This window comes from Gobio gobio (genome assembly GCF_949357685.1).
Source record: "Gobio gobio genome assembly, chromosome: 5".
NCBI lineage: Eukaryota > Metazoa > Chordata > Actinopteri > Cypriniformes > Gobionidae > Gobio > Gobio gobio.
The window spans coordinates 39,858,158-39,875,612 of NC_137101.1; the positions used below are offsets into that span (position 1 = coordinate 39,858,158).

The 17,455-nt window shown below is 37.2% G+C and overlaps 1 protein-coding gene across 2 annotated transcripts; it reads left to right on the top strand.

Moving 5' to 3' along the window:
- The first annotated feature begins 1,848 nt into the window (after nt 1-1,848).
- On the top strand, nt 1,849-14,332 carry LOC307126712 (uncharacterized protein). Of its 2 annotated transcripts, XM_079817364.1 has the most exons (3): nt 1,849-1,912; nt 2,510-2,644; nt 12,946-14,332. In XM_079817364.1, exons 2-3 carry the CDS (start codon nt 2,560-2,562, stop codon nt 13,773-13,775), a joined length of 915 nt encoding a protein of 304 aa, XP_079673490.1. In that variant the 5' UTR covers nt 1,849-1,912; nt 2,510-2,559; the 3' UTR covers nt 13,776-14,332. The 2 variants fall into 2 exon arrangements, with proteins under 2 accessions (XP_079673490.1, XP_079673491.1); XM_079817365.1 differs by having other exon boundaries at nt 1,906-2,644.
- The last annotated feature ends 3,123 nt before the right edge of the window (nt 14,333-17,455 follow it).

Genomic DNA, 17,455 nt, shown 5'->3' on the forward strand with positions numbered 1-17,455 from the left:
TTTGCTAAAGGACGTTTGTATTAGTCTTTGCATGTGCACTTTGTAAACACGGAGGTGGTACTTCCGCCTACGTCTAGCGTGACCTTTCTGATGTGATTACGTAATCCTTGGCACATCGCTGAGCAGCACAAGATGAGCAATTTAGGTTAAAAAGTATATTGAATTTTATTTTATTATTTTTTTTTATTACAGATAATTTCGCTAGATAAGACCCTATTCCTCGTCTGGGATCACCCAAAGCCTCTGAAGCCCATCGAAGCTGAAGCCCAGCTAGTTGTTATTTCCTGTGTCAGCTACACCCAGACTGTAAAATTAGTATGTGATGGGTGCAGCACTAATGATATAGCACTAACTAACTGTTTTACAATAGACACGAAAGTGTAGTGTATTTCTTTCGGTGACGAAGTTAACAGGTCAGAACATTCACTGCACACTATTATGTTTATTTGTGTGTAATGTGTTTATATGTACAAGTGTGTATTATGTCAAAAAAACAACACATGTTGAGATTGAGGCATAGGCTTTATTCATGAGACAAAAAAATATGCATGTGCACATGGTTTATTTGGAATTATAATTCCATGCTTTATCTTCCGTGAGATGAAGTGAAGTTTAAGCTGCTGTTTAAAAAAACATCTGTTCACTAAAGTGTACATGTTTTGGAGACGTCACAGTTCTTCTGGATTTAGTCTGTCTCAGTTTTTTCTGTTTCTTCATGTAATCACAGATGGACTCGATGATGGTGTGATCAAATCATATTGGCTGTTGTCAGACTCTTTGTGCATAGAAAAAACTCACTGGATTATTAAAATTAATGGCAAAAAGAATGTTTGGAAATGTAAACTGATATTTCCTACTGACATACTACAGCAAAAGATATAAATAACAGAATTGAGACCTTTTTTGTGTGTGACAATACTAACTTGCCCCACACAAATAAATAAATATTACCTTGTTGTAATAGAGTGCTTTATATATTTTTATATATATATATATATATATATATATATATATATATATATATATATATATATATATATATATATATATATATATATATATATATATATATATATATATATATATAGATTATTAGTTTATATATAAACTAGATTATATTGTGTGCAATCTGTCACACCCGCTGGAGCTTCATCAGTATGTGCTGAACACCTTTGAACCTCCGGAGCAGGTTATGGTCAGAGAGTACGTTGCTATGGCTACTTGCATACCATGAAAGTTAACTCCGTTTAGGAAACCGAAAGTTGAGGTTATCCACTTATTTAATCTTAAACATACCTGTGTACATCACATAACCTGCTTTCTGGAATACCCCCCAATTAATCAAACAATGTTGATGCAGGTGGAAACTCAAAGTGAGTGTCAAAAATCACAATTAACTACACAATTAATAATAACACATATGCAACTTTTCCTGTTGATAGTTTAATATTTGTTTGTTTTGTCTATTTAAAGTAGCCTGTGATTCTAATAAAGATTTAGTTTCATTAGCAAACCTTGTTTATTGTATAATAGTTAAATATATATTTTTTGATATGGCTCTTTTGGGAAAAATGCATCAAACAAAAATGAAGGGGGGAAAAAAGTTTCCTGACAACTGGTAAAATGATTGCTGCTTTTTAGAATCTCACATATTAGATGTAGCCTACTTGTACACTTTATTTTCAGCATGATTTAACATGTTTTATATATATATATATATATATATATATATATATATATATTTCACAAGGAACTCAAACACGAATACCTCTTTAAATATGTGTTTTTGTACATTTTGATGCACTTTTATGATTTTAGACAGCAACTTGTGAACAGAACTTTTATTTTGGTGTGGCGATGTGGCGTCATAAAGCTGTGCTGCGTTCTGCCGTCTGTTGTGATTCTGCTGAAGGTTTGTTTTTAAGCATTTAAGGGATGCAAATGTTCTGTCTATTTTATATATTTTACAAGCGACATTAATATAATGAATTACTATTAAATATACCATTGTAATGCTTTATCTAACATCAAAAACGCTATTTTGTTAATAAAGTGTATTACATATGAGTAACAGAAAAGGTGCGTCTCATTTCGCTCCTTATATCGTGAATCCGTTTATCATAAACACGAATTCGTCACTGACAAGTAGTGATTGAGAAAATAATGTTTGAAACTCCGAGTCAATTGATCCAAATGATTCACTGATTCACTCAACGTCACATGCTGGTCAAGACAGTGCAAATGCAACAAGAAAACAAACACTACCATGTGTAATGACAGCATTAACAAACTGCAAATATTTCCATGAAAGTGTAATCTATTAAATGTATACAAATTATTGAATACTAAATGTAAATCATAAAACCTTGAATATAAAAGTATATAATTTGTATATTTTCTTATTTATTTTGCTTTGCTGATACTTAACCAGAGAGCTTATTGAGACGCACCCAGATATTTAGTTTGGATTTCTTTTTCTTTCTGTTAATTATTCTCATCTTAATCACAGTCTAACAATCCTGGTGAAATGACTGAGATCCACGTGACACTGTTATAAAGATGACGTTTATTAAAGAGGAGAGTGAAGACATGAAGATTGAAGAAACATTCAGTGTGAAACAAGAAGATACTGAGACACAAACAGGTTGGTTTCATTATCAAAGCTGAACTCATTTGATCCTTATTAAAATGTCCTGCTCTACAGAAATTAATGATATTTTTTGAAGAATGTCATACGAGTGTCCTAATTAAAGTGGTGTTATTTGACATGAAGCGGGTCACTCATGCGGACAGACATGTATGCCTGTCTGCTTTGCCACTGCTTCAAGATCCTACCACATTGGGTGTTTGATATTACAAAATGTCACATTTAATTGCGAAAAGTAATACAGATGTAGCCTAAACAAAAAAATAATTTTGAGTAACATTAAACCCAAATCTCCACTACTTAATAGAAAACAATAAAAACATATTTTGTGACTTTTACATCTTCTATCCATCTCGATTGTAAATGCAGCATCATAAGGTGATCTAGTATGAGTGTTTCTTCTCCTGAACTCCATGTAGCAGCAACTTGTGTGGATATTCTTCACATTAAGACCCACAACATCAACAAATTCTTGATGGATCTTTAGTTAACCGGTGGATTTTAACACAGAGGAAAGAATAAGATTAGGAAAAACTAGAGTGACATTTTAGTCAAGGGAATAGCATGTAAATATTAAAATGATTCTTTATAGAATCATTTTAATATCATTTTTATAGCCCCCCTATACGTTGACTCTTAGGGACTGTTATGAGCTTGACTGTTCTGTTTCGCACTAGTGAATAGGGTTCTTGTTCTATTTTGAGTACCCATTCGGTATTGGCCTGTTATTATGGGTGAATTCTGGGGGGGCCTGTGTGGTGACCCACAAGTTAAACAGAGAGACATTCGCCCAGAGACTGTACCTTTAAAGGGAGCGGGTTTCCGAGTTAAGCGCTTCCCGGTTAACGTTGTGTGACTGTTGTTTACATTTCGCTGTACAGTTATGTAAATTATTGAAGTGGATAGTAAAGCTGACTCGACGCATCTCTGTCTCCCTTCTCCTCACGTATAACACTCCACAGTATCATCATTGCCAAATTCTAAGCAAATATAAGATTTTAAGTTTTCCTAATTTTATCTCCCTGCACTTTGCTAAATTGGTATTCAAATGCCTAAATAATGCTGCTCCCTTACCCCTTTGCAAAATAACAAGACAGTAAAGTGGTACTAGATCCATCACCCGTTCAGTGTCAAAAGGCAATTGTAGTATTCCTTTCTGTAGAACATAATTTGCCCAAACTGCCTTTTCAGTAAAAGGCGCAAAATTATAGACTTCTCTACCAGATCACTTGAAATGTATCCCAACATTACCTGTTTTAAATAAAACAAAAAAACAAATTGTGGTTAATTCAAGAACAATGCTGCTCACTTGTAGTCACGTAATAAGACAGAGTAGTCAATAAATATTGCTAAATAGTATTATGTATATGTGTCTTTCATACTTGGTGATAGTAAGCTACTTGTGTATAATAAGTGGTCAAGGACAGTGCTCAGTGGTCAAGGACAGTGCTCAGATTTGTGTTTTTAATATTCTACGAAAGTTTCGGTCTGTGCGCCCTTCATCAGTGTGTAGGCCAATGGCGAAATGGGTTTATTTATTTAATGTATACATTTTTTGTGTAGTTTGTCAGCTACACGTTTGACGTTTTGATAAGAGAACACTTATCTCAAACAATATATGTATTTGACTGTTCTTACCTCTGTAAACATAATGTTGACCTCCTTGCAGCAGATGACTTGTGAAGTGTGCACGTACGAGCGCGCGCTGCGAGAGCGAGCAGAAAGGAAGAGCAGTCCTGTTTTTTGGCCACAGGTGTCAGTCGCGAGTTTAAATTTCAGAAAAACGCATATAGCCCCTTTAAATAGTACCACCTCGGTTGAGGTTCCAAGCGTTCCGTACCGATACTAAAAAGTGACGCGTAAACACTGCAGATCACTGATTGTTCGGAGAGAATAATCACTACCAGCTACCACTACAGGGTACCCGCGGGATCTTAAAAAGACTTAAATGTCTTTAAATTTCAAAATCAAAATTTTAGGCCTTAAAAAGTCTGAAATTCACTGAAGTATTGAGTTCTAGGTCTTAAATAATTTTAAACGGGTCTTAATTTTCCTACGTCCATGTAACGCTACCTCTTGCTCATTGAAATGCTCTGGCAGCGCTTTAGTGTGTGTGTGTTGTAGTTCGTTCTTTCGCTAGTCCAACTATAGTTCGCTGTTTTACAACTACAAATGAGACCAGCATGCATCTTATAGTGCAGCCAATCAGCTTTCATGTTATTGGCGCAAGGCTCTTTTGGATTGTACCACAGACACATCAAACAGATTTTATTCTTCAGCTTCAGTTCTTCAGTTCTTCCAGTTCACGCGATCGTGAAAGCGAAGGGCGAATCTTTCTTACCTACCATCTCGCATAATGACCAAATAAAATTATGATATTCCCGATAGCACTAAAAAAGCGATGTAAACCCAGAACTTCGCTACTGCCACACGGACAGATGTCAGACTGGCTGCGGATTCTGTGCACGCGTTTGCCGCCGGTCAGCGCTTGCACGAGTGTACTACCGAATGTGTTCTATTTCTAGGCGCATTACTGTAGGTCTTAAAGTGAAAGCAACCCAATATAGCCTAGCCTATACCCGCTCCTGTCTGTGTAGTTCATTAAACAACAACAACGGGGAAAAACAAACAGTAGCCTACCTAAACTAAAGCACTGTTTGTATCTGTATATTTAAGTTGTACTTATTTGTCCTATTGTCAAACAAGATTCATGCATTTTGTTTGTTTTATTGCCATGTGTGACTATTGTGCATCTGACATAATGATATGGTAAATGTGGCATCCTAATTATAAAAAAAACAAAAAACAAAACATGCACATTTCTGAAAATGACCACCACCACAAAATCAGTAATTTTGATCTCACAAAAAATTATATATGTATATATATAATACACATGCATGCATACATGCAGACACTCACACTCACACTCTCACTCTACCGGTCAAAAGTTTGAGAATGGTATTTAAAGTATTTAAACTTTTTTTTATATTTGAATATGCAATTTATTTCTGTGATTCAAAGCTGAATTTTCAGCATCATTACTCCAGACTTTATAATCCTAAAAAAAAATTTTACACAACTGTTTTCAACACTAATAATAATCATAAATGTTTGTTGATCATCAAATCCTCATATGAGAATGATTTGTGAAGGGGCATGTGACACTGAAGATTGGAGTAATGATGATAAATTCAGCTTTGATCACAGGAATAACTTATACTTTACTATATATTCACATAGAGAACAGTCACAACAGAACTGTCACAATATTACAGATTTTTTGTATTTTTAATAACAAATGCAGCATTGGTGAGCAGAAGAGACTTCTGTAAAAACATTAAAAAGTCTTACCGTTCTCAAACTTTTGACCGGTAAAGTGTTTGTATATTAATCCTGATGGGATTGAGCTATGAGGAAGTGCAAGTTTACTAATACTTTGTTCAATTTTAATAAATTAATTTGCTTTCCAAGTCATTTTGTGATTCTGCATTTCCTATTGTACGTTTTTTTTATTGCGTTATATAGGTCTTAAATTTAATTCATAATGGTCTTAAAAAGGTCTTAAAAAGTCTTAAATTTGAATTGGTGAAACCTGCAGATACCCTGCACTACCGTCACTACCATCATATGCTTTTGTGACAGTGATATAGCGATTGAGACCCTAAACACATTGCTAAATACAAGATTAGCTTACCCTTGTGCGCCGTCGAGCAAACAAAGTGTTGTTGCCATCTGCGCTTTGTTGTAAGAGTGCCTATGACACTCTTGTTTTTAGCAGTATCTCGTTGTGCTGCTATCAGCCTCCTTTGAAACAAACTTATTCATCTTGTAGTTGAAAACATCCACATGCCGAGAAGTAGAGGCGGCACAATTACAACGATCATACAATAATCCCACCCATTTTAAAGTGGGACTAACTGCAGTGGAAAACCAAAGCGAGCCGAGCCGTGCTGTGCCAAACTGAGTCGTACCACACTGTGGAAAAGCGAAGCAAGCTTAAGCTGGGCATACACTGTGCGATTTTCGTCCGATTTCGAGCCGAATTCTGATTCTTGCTACTCTTTTTTGGGTCGGGATGATTTTCAGCTTTATTGTGCGTCGTTTGTCGTGAGGTGTTCGTGCAGTGTACAGGGGGAAACGAGAGGCGACAAACCTCTCCCGATCGGCAATCGGATGGTCGGATGAATTTCTGGCATGTCAGAAATTCTGGTCGCTCCTCGTGAGGTTATTAAACAGCTGAAGCAGAGCTACGAACTGATTGCTCTATTTCTCATCACTGCGCCTACGCGAAAGCAGAAGTTCAACCATTTCATCTTAAATGCAGCAAGAAAGAAAACGAAAAGAGGGAGATCTTTAATTTCTGTAGGCAGTTATCAAATAGCAGAAATTTAGCAAACTTTTGCTTGCCTCTAGTTCGTGTTGTAAAATGGATAATCTAAGACGTTCAAACCACTGTGTTTAGCCTATCAGTGCCTCTTTTATTCATTTAACTTTGAATATTAATTTATTTGTTTTACTTTCACAAATTATTTTATTTACTATTATTTAATATTTACTTAATTTTATTATCATGGAAAAAAATGTGAACTGTTGTCCATCATTTGACAAAAGAAAAGAATGCCAAAATGTCACGGCGCAATATAGATTTTTTTTCTTTTCGTTTTAAATCATGAAGGCGAGTCAGTGGATATCACGCAAAAACGCAATGGCCCTCATTTATCAAAAGTGCGTACACCAAATTTCCAGCGTACACCCAAAACCACGGTGACTTTGAGATTTATCAATATGGACATTGGCGTACAGCACTGTTGGGGTAACAGCTTAGGACCCAGGACCAGTAGTGAAAAATGAAGACCAGGAGTCAGATTAATTAAAGAAAATTTTACTGAAGAATAGTTTGCAGTTTCATCAGCAGAAGCCAGCTCAAGAGGAGTTCGTAGGCCGCACTCCCTCTAACAGTCTCCCCGCCTCCGTCTAACGTACATACAATTTTCTGAACAGTTATACTGTTTTCAAGGTCTAGACACGTCATTACTGCCATGTGGAATGAGTCTGGTTCTAACAACATGCAACGTAAGCAACTTTCCACACGTAGACAGATAGGAGCATATATCACTAAAAATGCGTAGACTTGATGTCGCCCAGGCCCAGATTAGTCTCCAGTGACCTCGGAGGTCACAGAAAAGCGTCTATAGGTCTGGCATCGGCATCGCCTGCAGGAAGGCCCATATCCAATACTGGATCTGCACAAATCATACAACGCACACACACAATACTCCAGAGAATACCAGTTTCCATCAAGGTCGGAACATCTTAACTAACTATCAACAAAGCACTTCTCCAAAACATGCTGATACTACATTTAGTACAGAAGTGACTTTATTTTATATATCTATAAAGAAAGAAAAGTATTATCAGAGAGGTACATTTCTGTTACATTTTGAGTCCCCAAAAGAGTCACATAGCTGTAACATAGATGACCCCGGGGGTCGCTTTAGGAAGACATACAGTTAACACATGCTGAGCTCTTCTCACTTCAAACACCAAGGACATTTGCCTGTCAGCACGTCTTGACACAGACATCAGAGCTGGATTCAAAAGCACAGAGCAACTAAAACACTACAATATCCAAAATCACTCCTTGAATATAGAGAACTGATTTATCAAATGTAGGAAATGGTTATAACTTGATTATCATTCATTCTTATTTTAATATTGAACATAAAATCATTCTTGAAGGATATGTGTCTGATGAAGAGACAAGTGATGGTTGGCTTGACCCTTGACCCTTCAGCACGCTCAAATCCTACGCCAGCTCAGGAGGTGGTGTACGCACGTTTTGAGTTAGTGCGAAAATGCGCAGAAAAACAATTCCTAACACCACAAAACGCACTGACAAAGATATGCTATATTATGACCCACTGTAAAAAAAAACAACAACAACATAGTAATTATAAACTTCAGTGTTTATTTTTGTGCAACATGGACTTCAATGTTTAATTTGTGTGACTTTGCCAAAGCATTTGATTTGTAGGCATATGTATTCCTCCAGTTGCGAGCCTGTGCGCTTTACTTGACATTTCAGGGTTAGGCCCGGCAGCTGGGACTGAAAATAATTCAGACTGACAAAATAATAAAAATGACAGTCTTCTTCTTGTAAATAATAATAATAGAATAAATAATAATAATAACATTCTTCTTCTAAATAACAATAAGCGTCATTAATAAAAAAATAGATAGGTAATTTCTCATCCAAACAGCCATTTAAACGCTCCTCTTCGGTGCCGAGATGCGCCTCTTTGTGGCGATCTTTAGCTATATCTGACCACTTTTTTTCACCTACAATAAACAAGAAAACTCATACTTAACTTGATCACTATTGGTCTATATTAAGCAATAAAACATTATTACCTCTGCTGGAGTGCGCTTCTCAACCCCCACACTATTAACAGTACTCGTAATTTGGGTCCATATTTTGTTTTTGTGGGCGCCTTTAATCCCACTTTTTAAACTCCCAAATAAAACAATTTTGTTTTTTTCCACTTCACTGGTGATGGTCTCGATCTCCACGTCGGAGAAGTTTTGCTTCTTTGCCCTCTTCCGTGTGTCCATGGCGTAAAATGAGGGCGTGGGGAGGCAGAGACTTGAATATATAGGGGCGTGTTATTCTAATGACGATCGTTTCTAATGACGGCATTTATCAAGGGCAGGTATTGCGTACACCTGGATTTCAGAGGTGCGCACAGCTTCATAAATCAGGCAGTGAGAGGAGTGTAAGCATAATCTTACGCCAACATATACACCCGTTTCTACGCAAGATTGATAAATGAGGGCCAATGTGCGCGAAAGTCAGTGAAAGTGAAAGTAAAATCTGACAAGCTTTCGGCACATATTCTCACAGAGACAAGATTCATCTTCTTTAAAATATGCTGATATGCCTATAACTGTCTTAATTTTTATTCTTAATATTTCTCTTGTGGCCCATATTGTGAAACAAATTAGAAGAGAAGTATAGGCCCATTTCGTGTTAAACAAGTTGTTTTTGAAATAAAGCTGCTCTTACTTTCTGATAATATTATTGCAGTGTTATGACATGTTATAGACTGATAATCATTTTAATTATAGGCCTATAATTCCTTGTTTAATTGGGAAAAATTTATTGAAATAATGAGGAGTAATTAAGCTAATCTATCTATTCTTTTAATATGCAGAGTATCGGTTATGCATTGATGCGTTATAAAATTAGCGCGGGGGCAATACATGTAATATCAATTTAATAATAAAAGTAGGCCTATCCTAATAATAATGTTAATTTATATAGGCTTACATAAATTGTAAATGCCAAATGCTCTAGATATCGATAGCTGATGCATTTGATAGGCTATCTCTCTATTATAGTTTTTTTTCACGCATATTTCACTCGTACAGTGTGAGCAGACAAGTCGTGCTCGACGATCGGACCGCACAGTGTGAGCACATAAACCGTGAGCTTTGGCTTTACATCGCATGCGATCTAATCGTACAGTGTGAGTAGGTAACCTTGCTGAGATCGCACAGAAATCGCACAGTGTATGCCCAGCTTAAGCAGAGCCGTACTAAGCGTTACCATGCAGCAGAAATTTTGAGGTAACTAATATAGCCATTAGAAGTAATCATTCGGTCGAAGCACCAATGTCCATGTGGAGGATTAGTGATCCAGTTAAAATGTTTGAATCTGCTTTGATGAAACAGGCTTTGAGCAACACACTGGTGTCAAAAATGGGCAACTGACTATCAAAATAAATACTTCCCTGCTACTGTTAGATTAAACGAGAAGTCAAAAATACCCCTTGGTTAAAATGTTTGCTGCAGGTGCATCTGAGCTGCTGTCAGTATGATAATTATGCTTTAAAACAAGTATTTGTTTTATTATTTATACCACAACAGTAAATAAGTGTGTCTATAGAAATTTTATGAAGTATATTATCTTGTATAAGATGAATAATATTGTTTGTTCATTTTAAGTGGTCATCAATATATTTAATTGTGTCTGGAAACTTGAAACATATATTATAACCGGGTCTATAAAAGTTAAACATTTAATGAACAATTAGCAATTTCACAGATTTCTATGTTAACTTATGAAATAAAACTATATTGTCAGTACACCGTCTATATACAAATGAGCTAGATCTATGCTCATATTTGTCATTCAAACAGATATCCATATTTATAACTTCATAAAGTAGAATTAGTTGCTTATGGTTAGAGCCATACGCAAATCTAGTTCCAGCGGAAGCGTGAACTCTGACCTGATGCATGACGGAAGCGCAGAGGATAGAGCAAAACAAAACACCGCTCACGAATAGAAGTTTAAAATTAGAATTTTTAAAGAGAAATGTTGTAGGATCTTGAGTTTGTTGCCCAGCCCTATTTGTTTGAATCACAAGAGGCATCTACTCTCACTTAAGCTTCTGCTACTCCTACGTCATGCATTGGGTCACTCTTCCACCGGACCTGATTACAGCCATTACCAGAAACCAGTGATTATAGTTTATAGTTTATTTATGAATATGGATATTTTTCTTACAAAAACGCATAACTTTGCTTCAGAAGGGCTTTATATTTAAACTGAGGGTCATCGGTATTACAGAAATCTAATGATGATGTCCTTCATGGTAAACGTATTTAAGGAGGAATGCAGAGGACCTAATACTGAACCCTGTGGCACTCAATACTTTCTTTGTGTAAATAAAGAGAGATGCCTCATCAAATACAAGTGGTAGTGGTCAAATAAACAGTAAGCTAATGCTGACCTAAACTATTCTAATGCTGATGTTGTTATATAGAATGTTGGGTAACACTTTACAATAAGGTTGTATTAGTTAAAGGGTTAGTTCACCCAAAAATGAAAATTCTGTCATTAATTACTTACCCTCATGTCGTTCGACACCCGTAAGACCTCTGTTCATCTTCGGAACAGAAATGAAGATATTTTAGTTGAAATCTGATGGCTCTGAAAGGCCTCCATTGACACAATGGCACTTTACACTCTCAAGACCCTTAAAAGGTACTAAAGACGTCGTTACAAAGTCCATCTCACTACAGTGATTCTAAAATAACTTTATGAATCGGCGAGAATAGTTTTTGTGCGCAAAAAACCCTAAATAACGACTTACATAGTGATGACGATTTCAAAACAAGGCATCATGAAGCTTCGAAGCGTTATGAATCAGCGAGTCGAATCAGCAGTTTGAATCACCAAATTTCAGCAGTTTGGCGGTTTGACACGCGATCCGAATCATGATTCGACTCACTGATTCATAACACTTCGAAGCTTCATGATGCCTTGTTTTGAAATCGTCATCACTATGTAAGTCGTTATTTAGGGTTTTTTGCGCACAAAAACTATTCTCGCCGATTCATAAAGTTATTTTAGAATCACTGTAGTGAGATGGACTTTGTAACGACGTCTTTAGTACCTTTTAAGGGTCTTGAGAGTGTAAAGTGCCATTGTGTCAATGGAGGCCTTTCAGAGCCATCAGATTTCAACTAAAATATCTTCATTTCTGTTCCGAAGATGAACAGAGGTCTTACGGGTGTCGAACGACATGAGGGTAAGTAATTAATGACAGAATTTTCATTTTTGGGTGAACTAACCCTTTAACATTAGTTAATAATAACTAACCATGAGCAACACCTCTGTTCAGCATTAGTTAATCTTTGTTGATGTTAGTTCATAAAAATCCAGCTGTTCATGTTAGTTCACAGTGCATTAACTGTTAACAAGATTTTAATAATGCATTAATAAATGTTGAAATTAACATGAACTAATAATGAACTGCACTTATAAAGCATTTATTTATCTTTGTTAATGTTAACTAATGAACCTTATTTTAAAGTGTTACCGAATGTTGTTGTCTATATTGCCACAAGATCTAATAGCACTAGAAACTGAAAACAAAATTGTTACTCTGCAAACTGAACATAGTTGAGAAGATAATATTCTCTAATATTTTAGACATAAATGATAATAATTGACCATTTATTTTGGGTAAAGCCCAAAAAAATTTTGATGAGGGGTTTAATATTTATCAGCCTAAACATTTTTGGGATGGGTCTTAAATAAAGCAAAAAGTTAATAATGCTAAGAGATTCTGGGATTACAGGAAACCTCTCTTTCAGCAGCGTAGTAGGTGTAGAATCTAGCATAGACCTACATGTTGGTTTTGATGCTTTAAATGTCTAAATGTTTTGATGTCTGTTGCCTTGTGACATTAAACTGGTGTTAACTCGTATGTCTCTGTTCACCATAGACCTGATGGCACTGAAAGAGGAGAGTCGAGAACTGAATGTGATGGAAGTGAAAGATCATTATGATAAGCATCATGGTTTTAAAACTGAAGAAACCACTATTAATTGCTCACTGATAGAAAAGGCACCAACTAGAAGTCATTTCACCTGCTTCCAGTGTGGAAAGAGTTTTGATCAACAAGGAAATCTTGAAGTTCACATGAGGACTCACACTGGAGAGAAGCCTAACACCTGCCAACAGTGTGGAATGAGTTTCACTGAAAAAGGAAGCCTTAAAGTCCATATGAGAATTCACACTGGAGAGAAGCCTTTTGCCTGCCAAGAGTGTGGAAACAGTTTCATTCGAAAAGGAAGCCTTAAGAGCCACATGAGAATTCACACTGGAGAGAAGCCTTACAGCTGCCATCAATGTGGAAAGAGTTTTTCACACAAACCAACCCTTAATGCACACATGAGAACTCACACTGGAGAGAAGCCTTATACCTGCAAATTGTGTGGAATACACTTCAGCCGAAAAGGAAACCTTACAGTCCACATGAGAATACACACTGGAGAGAGCCTCTACACCTGCCAACAGTGTGGAAAAAGTTTCTATCGAAAAGGAAGCCTTAAAAGCCACATGAGAATTCACACTGGAGAGAAGCCTTACTCATGCCCTCAATGTGGAAAGAGTTTTACACACAGACCAACCCTTAATGTCCACATGAAAACTCACATTGTAGTGAAGCCTTTCGCATGTATTCAGTGTGAGAAGTTTTTCACACATCAAAGAGACCTAAAACGACATTTGCAAACTCATTCTGGAAAGAAATCGCAGTGTTCCTCAGTGTAGCAAGAGGTTTGCAAAATAAACCAAAAAACTGCACATTCACTCTAGAGGGAGATCATTTAATTTTGATCGGTGTTATAAAAAGTTTGACCACACTTACAGATACACCTGAAAAGTCAAGCAGGCTTGAAACCCTATGCGTGTTCTTTGTGTGGAAAGTGTTTTAACCCTTAGGGGTTGGTGGAGGCGCTGGCACGGTCACTTGCATTTTTTCATAATTACAGCGAAAATCACAGTTACGGTAGGGAGTGCTACTACACATCTTCTGAAAGAGTAGTGAATCTCCTGATCAAAACACATGTGAAGAAGACACATAAACAAGCAATATCGTATGTAATCATATGCATATGTAAAATAACACAATTGCCAATATTAAACAGCATATAAATCAAAACTGCCTAATGTTATTGAATGAAATGTCAACCCACGACTAGGTATAAAACTGTGCAAGCATTACGGTGTTGATGGACTGATTGTTTATGTGTGGCATCATGTTGGGTAAGGCAAGTGATTATTTGTGCACCAGAAATAAAGAGCCTAAGATGCAACTTTTAATGGTTTGACCAGTGGCTTGTACTTTTAATTGTGCAGAATGTGCACACTTTTTCCAGAAATTAAGCTGCCTTGGCCTGTTCCCCGTACTGAAAACATGCAATGTCCACATTTCCAGAATAAGTGGTGACCAAAGATTTAGGCAATATGCATGCATGGTGATATTGAGTTACAAACTGTTTTACAAGTTCCTGTAATTGTATGTTTAATGTCAGGCACACGTGATTTTAGCCCTGATTATCACTTTCAGTGTTGTGGAGACTGACAAAAGCCTGAATCTGAAGCAAATCAGTGCTTGTTCATGTGAGCGATGATCGCTTGGTGTAAATGATCATAGAGGCGATCTGACAGAGTTGAAGATTTGTCTCATCATCAACCATAGCTCCAGACACTGATAAATGGTGACTAACATGTAGTAAAGATATTTTTACCTTGACGGTCAACCATGTTTGTGAACACACTCCTACAAGAATGCGGTCAATGCTTTGTTGTTTGCAGCAGCATCAAGGTATAGGATCTATAAAAAAGGGGTTCTATCCATCCTAAATAGTATTCGAAAATAGAATTAATACTGTATGAATGAATGAATGAAGGAATGAATGAATGAACAATCTAAAAAAAAAATATTAATTGATGTTTTATAAACAAATTTCGGGAGGAGCACATTCAGGAAATTAAAACTGTTAAGTGGAGCAGACCCAGATAATTAAACCTAATTGAACACAAGAGGAGCTCATTAAAAAATCAATGATAGGAGGTGTATATAGACAGCCGATTTACCTTCCTTTCGTTGACTGTTTCTAAGCATGGACTTCTACAGGCGCAGAGATGTTTGGGGATGGGCCCACCGGTCTCCCCTCAGCCTCTCAGCTCATTCCTCCTCCAGTTCCTAATCCTTTGCATTTTCAGTGGCCTCCAGCTCCCACCGCAGATGCTAGCGCGAGCTTGCTAGCGGTCCAAGCTATCAACAATTTACTAACACTCATTCTTTTCAGTGGCCTGCAGCTCCAGCAAACGCAGGGCCGCCTCTACCAGCAGCACAAGAGCATACGTCTCAGATGCTTCCTTCTCTTTCTCATGCCCCTAACATTTTGTTCCTTCCATGCTCCAGACGCAGCCCCGGTTCCTCTCTCTTCCAACCGCCTTCTGCAAACTAAATCTTCGTTCTCTCTCCTCACAGCAACACCGATGCCTGTCCCTGCTAACGCTGTTTCCTCTGAGCCGCCTCCAGTGGCCCAAAACAGGGCACAGATCCTGGCAGGTTTGGACATTGATTTGTCATCACTCTCTCTGTTTCCTGTGTCAGACATAAATCGTCAAATAGACTGCGGGGACTTTTCAGTCACTTTAAAAAACCCCAACCCACATTCATCCCGCTTACTTTCTTTTCCTGAATTTTCGATTGCTTTTTCCCGTTTCACGGACATTATTTGTTCAGTTTTCCCCCAAAGGCGCCGCGAGCTGAATGATTATCTGGCAATCATAGCCGAGCTCGCGCTGTCCTATGGGGGAGGTCATTTTTACACATACCACAAACTCTTCTCTGAGAAGTGTGCCGTGCGGCTAGCTCAGTGGAACCAGTGCGCTTACTGGGTCGCTCTCGACACAGACCTCCACAGCAGGGTGTTCTTAGACTGCAGGAATATTTCGCGTGCAGTCGGCAGGTCTATAGCACATGCTACTGTGTTATGTTCTAAGATTAACCCTTCCCTTCCCTGCCCGGTTGTGATGGGAAGTTTGGTTCTTTTCCGCGAACCGGTTCTTTCGGACAGTTCGTCCAATGAACCGGATCAAAAACTGGTTCACCAGTTCTTTTGCGCTCAAACGTAATGACGTCATTTCACAATGACGTAATTATGCCATGTCTATTGCGGGCTGGATAAACACACTTTACACATTAAAATATATAAAGTCAGTAATCATAACATCAGTCTGATAAAATATCATCATAATCTGATAGTTTATTACAAAGTTTTACATCTAAAGCATCCAAACACATGCAGTGTTTCAAACGATCTTTACAGTTATAAGATCAATAAATCAGTCTTCATCAGTGCAGAAACCATGATCCACTTACTATGTTTTTGTAATTAAATAAATGCGGTTCGCCAGATTTCCCCCTCATTCATGTCGGAGTCGTTTCATAGACACGCGCTCATATCAGCTGTTGTTCGTTCGGTTCAGAGAGACTCGCCGTGCAGTCAGTCAGTCGCTCGACGCATGCGCAGTATCATCAGCTCATCGGTTTCAATCGGACATGTCCGAAACAAACAGTTGTCGGTTCAGTGTACTGCTGATCCGAAAACCGGTTGCAATCGATTCCTGACTCAACAACGAGAACGAAATTGAGATTCGAGAACCACCAGAGCGATTCAAAAGGAGTTGCTTGCTTCACCTTCACCTTCGCTGTAGTTTAATTAGGCTACGTCATTTTTATCTTTATCACCTTGTTTACAAATTAAATACAATGGAATCCTAACAAAGTTAGGCAGAGTGTTTTTCTGAATTCAAACCTATTATAAGAGACGGTCAAGCTGCATATGGTACCTTAACCTCTGTCTAAAACTGCTTTTCACCTTGTTTTTGCTATTATTATTTAATTATTTTGGATAAAGCACTATAACTTTTTCATTTACAAACAACAGGCAATACCTGTTAAATATAGCGTGTAAGACATTTACAGTGTATAAGTGCACTTTTCCAGCAATTGTTCTTTTTAATATGTGTGTATTTGAACACTTTAATATTTTTATTTTTATTAAAACATTGTTTATTTAATACTAACCCAATTTGTGAATGTGTCCTCATTAATTATTATTACACGTAAACATAAATTTTTAAATAAATAAATACTTCAATCATAAATAGTCAATCACATCCTCATACAGTGATAAGATGAACTTGAAATGATAAACATATTTCCACAATGTTTTAGAAATTCTACTTCGCCGTTCGGTTGTAAAAGCAGCCCCAAGATTTTCGACATACTATCGAGAAAATAGATAGGATAATTCTCATCGCACCTACTTTTCTAGATGACTCCCACCATTCTAAACACGAACTCCTATCACTGCTAGGTCACTTAAATTTCGCAATGTGCATCATTCCGCAAGGCCACCCTTTCATCTCGC

What these genes read in the sequence shown, in the direction of transcription:
- LOC307126712 (XM_079817364.1), top strand. Translation starts at nt 2,560, where the DNA reads ATGACGTTTATTAAAGAGGAGAGTGAAGACATGAAGATTGAAGAAACA. An exon ending in AGATACTGAGACACAAACAG is followed by an intron (nt 2,645 to 12,945) that starts GTTGGTTTCATT and finishes TGTTCACCATAG; the next exon opens with ACCTGATGGCACTGAAAGAG.